The sequence below is a fragment of the Belonocnema kinseyi genome, chromosome 2 (genome assembly GCF_010883055.1).
Source record: "Belonocnema kinseyi isolate 2016_QV_RU_SX_M_011 chromosome 2, B_treatae_v1, whole genome shotgun sequence".
NCBI lineage: Eukaryota > Metazoa > Arthropoda > Insecta > Hymenoptera > Cynipidae > Belonocnema > Belonocnema kinseyi.
Genome location: NC_046658.1, coordinates 16,791,418 through 16,802,761, shown reverse-complemented (window position 1 = coordinate 16,802,761; position 11,344 = coordinate 16,791,418). Strand labels below are relative to the sequence as shown.

At 35.7% G+C, this 11,344-nt stretch overlaps 1 protein-coding gene across 1 annotated transcript in view; it reads left to right on the top strand.

Annotated features, from left to right (window-relative positions):
* The window catches only part of LOC117167502 (DDB1- and CUL4-associated factor 7), a 124,305-nt gene that overhangs the window by 11,215 nt on the left and 101,746 nt on the right, over positions 1-11,344 (top strand). The window contains exon 2 of the mRNA XM_033352496.1: positions 3,654-3,926. Within this exon, the coding sequence (XP_033208387.1) occupies positions 3,674-3,926 (253 nt within the window). The 5' untranslated portion in view covers positions 3,654-3,673. The remainder of the gene's footprint in view (positions 1-3,653; positions 3,927-11,344) is intronic.

Genomic DNA, 11,344 nt, shown 5'->3' with positions numbered 1-11,344 from the left:
AAACACCCATTTAATTGTTTCATATATAATAACAGAATCTTTCACAATCAAACGAACTCGAATAATATCCTCACAGTAAGAGATGAAAAATGTGATTTTATCAATTTAATAAAAAAAATTGTTGGGGGGTAAACAATCCGGCAATAATTTGTAAATATACAAAAAATTTACAAACGGGCTGGATTCCAACACAAAGAACCTGGAAAAAATATATATTGCCCGCGATCACAAAATAAACTTTACGTGTTTTTACATTTTCACGAGAAATTAATTTATATGGATTAACCGCTCTTAACTGCATTTTATTATATTTTGGCAAAGTAAAGTAAGTTTCGCATGCAAAACAGAGAAGAAACATTTCTTCATGAAGATTTCTACTAAAAAAATGTGGAAAAAATATATATTCCACGCGATAATACAATAAATTTTACGATTTTTTAGCATTTTCATGATAAATTAATTTATAAGGGGTGTCCACTCTTAACTGCATTTTATTATATTTGTGCAAAATAAAGTAAGTTTCGCATGCAAACAGAGCAGAAAAATTTCCTCACGAAGAAGGTTTAAATATCTAAATTTCTCAATATACATTAGTCAAAAAATTTTATGGGGGTAAACTACCCCAAAAGATGGTACGATTATACAAGAAAATGATAAGGAAAACAACCTCTCAATCAATTCAACGTCCTGCTTTAGTTAAAAATGTAATGTATGGATTTCTATAAATATAAATGTCTATGTAAAATATAATGTTCTGTAATGTATGTATAGAAACATAATAAAATGCAGTTAAGGGTGGTTACCCCTTATAAATTAATTTCTCATTAAAATGCAAAAACACGTAAAATTTATTTTATTATGGAGTGCCATATATATTTTTCCAGATTTTTTGTGTTGATATCATGCCCGTTTGTAATTTTTTTGTACACTGTAAAAAATTCTGTGTTATTTTACATGGTAATACGTTGGAAACTAATCAACCCATATAATATGTAGTGAAGTTACAAGAGTCTGCGTGAATGAACGAGACTATTGCGTAAAAAAACGAACGACACTAAAAAAAAATACTGCATGTAAATTCACAGCCACGCGCGTGGAAAAACTTTATGCTTGTCAATTGACATGAAAATCGTGAATTGTCCAAAGCAAAGCCACTAATACTACTTGTAGAAAACTTAATTATTTTTTCATTATAAGTTAGGCGCTGACTAATATTACGAAATTTCCCATAACTTTAGCCCTGAACGAGCTGGAAAAGGGGTTAGTATTACGGAAAATTCCGTAATGGTAGACAGTTCGTACAAGTTATTCAAAATAACATTTTCGACATGAAACATACCGTCTGATATAATGAGCAATATCTTGTAAACAAATGGAGGTAGAATAACTGAATACTTCTTTGTTTTCCGACCTAGACCTAGCCATCAGTGGCAATAATATACTGCATGTAATTTCGCTCTCTATCAAGCACTTCTACATTCCGTCAATTTAAATCTCACAGGAAAATTGTAAGTACGCTGTTATATGTAAATTCACAGTCTCATGTAAATGCAATGCTGTATGTATGTATGTATGTATGTATGTCAAATTGCGGTCGAACGTGATTTTCAACATAAAATTTTTTCAGTGTATAATTAAAAATTATTGTGGGGTACTTTACCCCCCCCCCCAACATTTTTTTTATCGAATTGACAAAATCACATTTTTCATATCTTATTGTGATGACATTGTTCAAGTTGGTTTGCTTGTGAAAGATTCTGTTATTATATGTGAAACAACTAAATGGGTGTTTGGTACCACACTATTCGGGGGTTGGTTTTAACCTCCTAAAACAATTTTAGGCACGTAAGAAAAAATACGTGTCGCTTAGTTTTTCGAGCACGACAACATATGCGAGAACAAAGCAAATCGAAAGGGAACACTTACCTAGGGTTCCTTGCTAGTCTTCAATTACCCCCCAATCAGGACATAGGCAAAGCATACTCAAGACGTTTTCTAAGTCGCCCATAGCCGCGAGTGAGATTTTATTTTACGTCTGAAAGTCTAACTTAAGGGGTTATATACCTTTTTCTTTTAAGAAATCAAAAAAAAATTTTATTACTGAATCTTATAGTACAACTCCTGGAAAACATTTTCTCATATTTTCATAGAGATCCGAACAATAGTTCGATATGAAAACAGAGTTTTGAGGCGGGGACTTCGATGTTTGCACACACTCAACTTCAAACTTTGAATGCGATTATCTCGAAATCGTGTTTTTCCAAAAGTGCCAATTTTGATTTTAAAAATTAAAATTTTTAAATAAAATGTTTAGAGCACGAAAAATTAACGTTTCGAAAAAATCCTTACTCTATGCAGAAAAACCCAAATCTTTTTTTAAATAATCGTTCACGAACTAGAAATAACACTATACTAATGAAATTTTTTCGGTATTTTGATTTCAGTTGACCTGCTGGACTTCCATCGTGGTCACCGCAAGCCACTTTAAAAAATAGCGTTTCTAGAGAATTGCCAAAACTCCGTTAATTATTTATATTTTTTTAATAACAGACGCTAGTTTTTTCATAAAAACGTGTACAATTAATAAATAATAACTTTAGTGCAATAAAATAATTGCTACAAACCTTTAAAAAAATCCAAAATTTCTTCAATTTTTACCCTCAAATGTATATAACCCCTTAAGAAAAGGAAATCTGTTTGCAAAAGGCTCCGAAGGCCTCCCAAGGTCATCACTAATCCGCTTTAAATTTTAGAGAATGTTTATATCAGGAAAAATTAGTTCGTTGCACATTTTTTGTTGGAACTTTCTATTTGCACAGAACTTTTTGTAGGAATAACGTGAAAAAAATAATGGGCACACAGGGACGGCCTTCCATTACGTCTGTTTAAATCTGGTTTTTGATATTTTAGCCCCTTTAGAATACTTTAATTTAAATTTAAAATAAACATTTCCCAGAAAGCAAGGTATATTTCATTGATATTTTTTGCATTGAAAGATTATATTTGTTTTTCTTATTACAGTAAAATCAATAATACGATGTCTTACAGTCTAACTTGAGACAAGGAAACATGTTTGCAGAAGGCTCCGAAGGCCTCCGAAGGTCATTACTAATCCGCTTTAAATTTTATAGAATGTTTATATTATTTATCTTCATGTTATTTATTTTGATGTATTTATGAGTTAGCTTACCTGCAGTAGTTATGTTCTTTAGATCGCGAATCTAAAAATGTTGTCCAATTTCTCGTATCTCAAATAGTTCAGTAGATACTTGTAGAAAATTACAATATTATGTAGTTTTTATCTTGCAACTGTCTTGTATGGTTGTTCCAAAAAATAGTGCGTGGTATAAGTGCGCACGGGTAATTTCTGTCTGAAATCGTAAATTTTTTGGAAATCGTAATAAGGAAAAATTAGTTTGTTGCACATTTTTCGTTGTAACTTTCTATTCTTACAGAATTTTTTGTAGGAATAACGTAAAAAAATACTAGGCGCACAGGGACGGCCTTCCATTACCTCTGTGTCAATCTGGTTTCTTATATTTTAGACCTTTTAGAATACTTTACTTTAAATTTAAAATAAAGATTTCCTACAAAGCAAGGCATATTTCATTGATATTTTTTGCATTGCAAGATTATATTTGTTCTTATTACAGTAAAATCAATAATACGTAATATGGCACTGATGGGCGGTCCACAAAAGAGAAAGGAAATATACAAGTATGAGGCACCATGGCCTCTGTACAGTATGAACTGGTCAGTGCGCCCTGACAAGAGATTTCGACTGGCTCTTGGAAGTTTCGTCGAAGAATACAACAATAAAGTTCAAATCGTATCCCTGGATGAAGAAACTGCCGAGTTCAGTGCAAAGAGCACTTTCGATCATCCTTATCCCACCACAAAAATTATGTGGATTCCAGATAGTAAAGGTACATTAATATTTTCAATGAGTATTATTAATATATATTATTGATTTATTTTGATCTTATGATTGTAAATAAACCTCAAAGTTGATAGATTCTTTAAAACTTGATGGCTTTCATGTTGAAGTCACAAGAAAATATTGATGTAAACATTTTTTTCCAAACCAGCACAGCCTGTGACACTATGATCGTAGACGAACTATGGAAACTAAATTTAGAAAATATTATAAAGCAACATGAAGTGCGTTTTCTGGGAAAATTTTTGGCCCTCAGATTTAATTAATTTACGTGATGTTTAAAAATCAAAAGGCACTATTCTGGTAGAATCACCACAAAATGTTTAAACGTTCATATAAAATAGGATCGCCATGTGCTTTAATTCCAGGTTCCAATGCGCTGATGAGCACTTCTAGTGAGACGATGATTGCACAAATAAAACTTCTACTGTTATTGAATAAAGCTTTATTCTATCCTTATATTTACAGAGCTTTTATAAATAGTGCGTCAAAGCACTCTTTTATATCGCACTAGAAGTTTCTAGCCGAGAGAGAAGCGATGCACTAAAACGTTTCTCGAGAGAATAATGCGCCGAGATGCTACTCGTTCGAAGTCAAACAAAGAACTCTATCCATTCATCCATCCATTCATCCATCCATTCATCCGTCCGTAACCAACGGTATCGATGCGAGCTATATGGATAATCGAACGGTTCGGTTAAGTCGAAGCTCTGCTTTACCAACTATTTAAAAATGTAACAATTCTACATATAATAAAAATTACAAAAAATCTAAACGAATCCTTAGGACGCCAAATTCCATTTGGAAAGTTATCATTATGTGTCTCATGGAGAATATGTGTTGTCATCTCACGTTTTGATTTTTGATTTCGGTTTTGTAGGATCAGGCACGGTTAAGCTGGGATTTCTTCTGTTTTCTATAAAACGGCCCTCTATCTGGATAATTCCCCATCTCCTCCAGCCCCAAAACCGGCCCAATCTCAGGGTTTCACTGTAGTGTTTTTGCAGGCAAAGTTTCGATGAGTATTTTCCCCATGGTTCAATAATTTTTCCTTGCATTATACACCTGAAGCACATCCTCGTGCAAAAAATGAAGCTAGTAGACCTAATATTTTTGGCAGTAGACATGTTTACATTAGCATTTTGAGTCAAAAGTTCTAAATCTTCATGTTTTTACATAGAAACGACTCGATGAGTATTTTCTACAGGGCTTGCATTATTTTTCTTTATACCAGATACGTGAAACAGATATTAATATAAAATGTGCGTTTCAAATTCAAACTAGAAAAATGATTCGACAGTGAAGTTAGTCGGGCAGGGTGAGAAATAGTGCTATCTTTTCTTTTCCGAGGATCCAGTAATGTTTATTGTACCCATTTTTAACGTAAAAATGGATACCAAAATTAGTATAATATTAATCAGTGAAAAAGGCGGCCAAGTTAGTTTGATCAGTACTGATTAGTAGGAAGAAAATTTTTATTTTTACATACACACATAAGGAGGGATTACGTTTATACAATAAGTGATTAGGACTGTGTTTTGAACAGTACTAACTGTCCGCCACCTCTCCAGGTACTTGATTCCCCAAAGGAGTGAGTGGACAGAATTAACAGGGCCGTGTGCCAGCCGAAATCACGCACGACCACGAGAGGATACGTAAAGCAAGAACAATGGGAACGAAAAACTCTCCAACATTTCCCCGCACCTTCGTGATGTGTTCACGAATCACTTGAAAAAAGAACTGTCCAGCTTTGACCTGGAAGGATGCGCCCACTCCTTAAATGGTTCTGGAGATGCGCCCATTCTGCTAAGGTTGCAATGGAGCAGCATCGGTAGAATCCGAAACAGAAACTGGTAGCGAAACAATTTTCACAACAGGTCTCTGTAAGAGACCAATTTTCGCCTTCATAGTTACATAGCCTGCTTAACCGCCTCAGTCTAGATGTACCTGAATCACTAAAGCTAGAGGCCACTTAGTAGGAGGAATTTTCTCCTGCATAACCAATACGAGGTCTCCATTTTTGACCGGAGTTGTTGGCTTCTGCCATTTGCGGCGAGCTTGCAGCTCATGTAAGTACTCCGACGGCAATCTTTTACAAAAAGGTTTGGTGTATCTGAGTTAAGAGTTACCAATGCTTTATAGGTTTGAGCCTTTCATTTACTAATGAAGGCTCAAGTATATTGAAGGTCGAAGAGCTGATGAGAAAGTGTGCAAGAATCAGAGCGACTAAACGTTGAGATCGTCCTTTATAGACTGGTTCGGCCTTGAATTAAGACATGCCTCCACCTGAGTAAGAAAAATTTAAATCTCGAAAGTTAGAGTAGTATCACTGATTACACGGTCGAGATGCTGTTTCATCGGTCGTACCGCTGTTTCTCATAATCCTCCAAAGTGTGGAGCGACAAATGGATTAAATTTCCAGTTCGTATGGTTGTGCACAAGGTAATTAGCGACCTTGTAGGCCACAACTGATGCCTGTGAAAATATTGCGCACAGCTGTGCGGCCGTTCGAACTGTTTTCTACGAAGCTGATTAACGAACTGCAAACAGAGCAATGATTCGAAAAAGCTTCGTAAGTAAAGAGTATTGAATCAAGAGCCGCTCAGGTGGTTCCTTATAAACTAGATTAAAATTTATAATGGCCTTGGCCAACAAATTTCGGTCTGAGACAACCAAGCAGGTCCTTTCCACCAAAGTTCTTCCATTGAAGAGAGTGTCCTCGAATCCAGTCCAGAGTATTCTCAGAATCGAAACACAGATGTATCGTTATAGAAGGAGCGAGATTCAAGACCATACAGACATGAGATACCAATTGCACTAGCAAGGCAGCGGCACACAATTCGAGCCTAGGAATTAAGGTCTTTTTTCGTCCAGCTATGTTTGTCTTAGCCGTGACGAGAGTTACGCGAATTAGGTTCGACGGTGGTTTGACGTGAAGATACACCATGGCTCCTATTAACATCTCAGAGGCATGTCTGAAACCATGTAGTTCAGATTGGCTACTAGATGTAGATCCTAGCCAACGGGGAATGGCTGCAGTGGAGAGATCAGGTAGCTTATTTCTATATTTCGTCTAATCAGCAACATACTCAGCTGGAAGTTGTTCATCCCAACCTACCTTTAGAGCCCATAGACTGCATGAATACATCAGCCTTCACGATGACTGGTGCTAGCTATCCCGATGAATAGAATATGCGAGGTATATACAAGAATTCCGTTCGTTTCGTGATCAGACTCATCTCTGATAATGCGTTGGAACACTGTAGATCCTCCTCTACACTCGACACTCACTTTTTCAGTTTTTCATCATATACGTTAATTTAATACGATGTTTTAAATCTCTTGCAATGGTATTGTAGGTACAGAACTACGGGCATGGTGTAGTTTGGAGTTCGTCTTTTACCGATGTTATACTCAAACAGCAGCCGCGAGCGTTGGAGATGACTAGTCACCTCTGGATGCCTTCTTAAAGCTATTATTTTTCCAAACTTTTACTCGGGTGAACCCATTTTTACATCATAGCCACTGTAATATAATTGTACTTTTTGACGTTATCCATCTTTCTAAAACATGATGTTTTTTAATAAAACTTTATTTTTTAGTAAGATTCGTTATTTATTTATTATATTGTGTAGCTAAATCGTAGTTATAAAAATATATCTGAAACTGTTCGATTTTCAACGGATTTCATTTTCTCTCTTCAGGAAATTGGTCTTCTAAAAGAGTATTAAATCTGAAAGTAAACATTTTATTAGAGACTAACTATAATGAAAATTTTTTATGTTGTCTTATTAGAAAACGAAGATGTGGGATCACAAAAGCGAAAGGAATATTTCTGTACTTAAAAGTTAAAATAACGTTTTCTCTCAAACTATAAATTAAAACATTCAGCCTAATCATTCAGGATTTCTTTTTATATTAAAGAAATCACTTTCTTTAATTTTAAACGTCTAATCCTGCCTAATTTCATTCTGACTTCTCAGGACTTGTTTTTTTTTGAGCTCATTCTGGGATTGAATCTGATTTTCCTAGAGTTTACAAATCCATACCTTTAAATAAGTGAATCTTTTTCATTTGATTTTATTGCATTCTACAATGGAGAATTTCTTTTTGGATTACAGTAGAAGTCCGATTACTTGCCGTCCGATAAGTGTTGAAACAATTGATGTATTCAAAATAATATATTAATTTCACGAAGAGAATTATTAATGTAAAATCGTGGCAATTCTTTAAAATAATAAAAGGTCCCTGATAAATAATATAAAGACCTTTAGTTAGATTCGGGTTGCTTACTTGATTGACGGTGAAATTGATGTGTTATAATCGTTCTGCCGACAATCAGAACCATGTAGAAGTAGCACGTAGCACCTGGCATCGGTTCTCAGTACATTAAGCAAATTAATGATATTCTATTAATGAGACTAAAACGCCACACTGAAACATAAGTTTATTCCTTTTTACATAATTACGTTCGAACAATCACACTTTCGGTTCGTGCACTTCATTAACTGATCAGAAAAAATATCGTACCTTTCTCGTGACAAAATAGGCTCACTGAGCTAAACGTGGCGTATAAAATCGGAGAAAAGGTGTTGCTTCGACAACTTATGACTGCGAAATGTCGTCTCACTAACCGCTTTTCCTACTTTTCCGCGTATTTCGATACTTATACTAAATATTTTCGTTAATATTCACAAGAGGGCTTTGAAAATATCGTTCGGATGCCGCGAACATTCAAAACGTGTATTTTTATTACAGTGTACACTCCCTTAAACCGTTTTCACACGTACAGCACGCACACTAATTGTGGTTCTCCCACTACGTGTGCTATTTTGCTAATGATTTGCGCCCATGTTTTACGCACGCGCGGACCGAATATTGTGCTGCTAGAGGAGGCATCCGATAAGTCCACAATTCCTGGAATTTTCCGCCCCTAACGCCCCAAAGTTGGAAAGTTATCGGACTTGTACTGTATCTCCTGAATAAAACCGGGTTGAAAATCCTACTCAGAATTCCTAAAATAGTAGAATACTTACAAATGAAAATTTTATCACTCACAGATTTCGATTAACTATAAAAGTATTCAAAATTATTTTCGAACTTTATGGAGTAGGTTTTTAATCTCCAGAATGAGAACAGGTTGAAAAAGAAAGGACCCCGCACTAAATGTATGGGAAACTGGCTTTCGGTGGATTTACCTGAAACTTTGTAATTTTTAAGGTTATAGGTGCCGGATGAAATATCCGTAAAAAAAATCCAAAAAAATGGACAGTCTTAGCGCTAAGCGTTCATGATCAGTGAATAAAACGAATTACAACAGATTTTGTTACAAAAGCGATGTCAACATTTTAACTTGACTAATTAATCACTTCTTTAAAAGCAGAAATGGTACCCAAAGTAACATTAGTAACTAGTGCGCACATACCGATAATAACATTCTACCCTTCGCAAGAGGGATGAACGCTAAGCGCTCAAGATCAGCGAATAAAACCAATCCTAGTAACTTTAGCGACAAAAGCGATGTCACTATAAGAATCACACATCAGAAAGTATTCAGTAATATGTTTAGCCAAACCAATGAGTTATATTGCGCGCTTCTCGAAACGATCAAACGCTAAGCGCCCAAGATTTGAACTTGACTAAGTAATTACTTTTTTAAAGACAGAAATGGCATCCAAAGTAACATTAGTAACTAGTGCGCACATCGATAATAACAGTGTACCCTTCGTCAGAGGGCCGAACGCTAAGCGCCCATGATCAGCGAATAGAACCAATCCTAGTAGGTTTAGCGATACAAGTGATGTCTGTATACGAAACACGCACATGTCGTTTTGCAGTTTTATTTAATTGACTTCATCTCTTTCTAAGATTTTTTTCTATTTCCATTACGATGGACAGATTTTCCCTGTGCTTTAATTTGGGATTGAAAGTGTAACCAGGTCTTTTTCCAAAACCAAGGCGTGGTGTTTGTATGTTTTTGTTTTTGCTAGGGTTCCCGCTGTTTGAATGTTTGTTTGAGTGTGTGCAATCGTGCTTGCCAAACTCTCATCTTTGCTTCTGATGTTTAATGTGGCCATTGTCCCTATTATCATTCGCCATTATGCTTGTGTTCCTCTGACTATCATTTATTTAAATTGGTGGAGGATCCATCACAAATTCGCGTTTTGTACAAAAAATTTTTTTAAGCTGTTTGACGTTTTTGTGAGCGCTGTTAATTGTTTTATTTTGTACGGTACTTTTATTTATTATTAAATTCGTTTTAAATGTTATCTTGACATTTTTTGCTACTTTTCTTCTATTATTTTATTATTTTATTATCGTTTTATTGTACGCGTAAAATTGTAATATTTCCCAGAAAAAAGATCTGTAAAATACCTGATAAGGGTATTCCAAAGTTTGTGTTGCACTTTTTTTGCAGTTTGAAAACTATATAAATTATTTCTGAATAAAATTCTAACTGTATGCTTACCTTGCGCGATCCTGTTAGATCGAATGCCATTTAGATACTGAATTGATTTAACCTTTCTTAAAGGTTAGTATTATTGTTTTCTATACATATATATAATTAAAAATTTGTCATAAGGACAACCGCAGGATTTCGCCGGGATCGGGTGCTAATCTGGAAAATTGCACCCGCTCCCAGCGAAATCGCGGTAAAATTTCAGCCACAACCACGTCTCACGACCGTGAGATAGGTGGTTACAGTCTGTAAAGGAATCAATACGACGATCCAGCAAAAGCCTCGTGCACCCTAAGAATACGGAGCGACCCAAGGACTACCGCCTTCTGCATTTTTCCCGCAAGTGTTTCAGCATATTCTTGACACGCAGGGATGCTTTTTAGGCTATTAGCAAGTGAAAGCTTGGTACCTCCAAGAGCGCCGATGATAAGGACGATTAGTTTAACAGAGTATTCCGGGTACAATCGTTGCAACTCCCTTATAAGGTCTCGATACCTCTCTTTCTTTTCATTCTCCTTGGTTATGATGTTTTTGTCAGCTGGTGCCGAAAATTCGATAACGAACATGGTTCGCTTCTCGATGTCAAGAAGAACCATGTCAAGCCTCGAGTGAGCAACAGAAACAATTGTCGAGAATATAAAGTTCCAGTATATGCGGCACTTGTCATTCTCGACAATTGACTCAATGATTTCCCTAGGAACATTTAAAGGAGCGATATTAAGGTTAATGCCATAAGAGTGACAGAGATGGTAATAAAGCACTCTTAGTGCCGCATTGTGCCTTTGAATGTAGGTCGTTCCCGCGTGAGTTGGACAACTAGATAGTATATAAGCTAAATGCTCGGAGTGTGCATGGCACGCCCTGCAGCTATCATCAGGAATGTCTTGGCTCAAAATGTGGCGACGGTATGTTAAGGTGGAAATGACACCGTCTTGGCATGCAAAAAT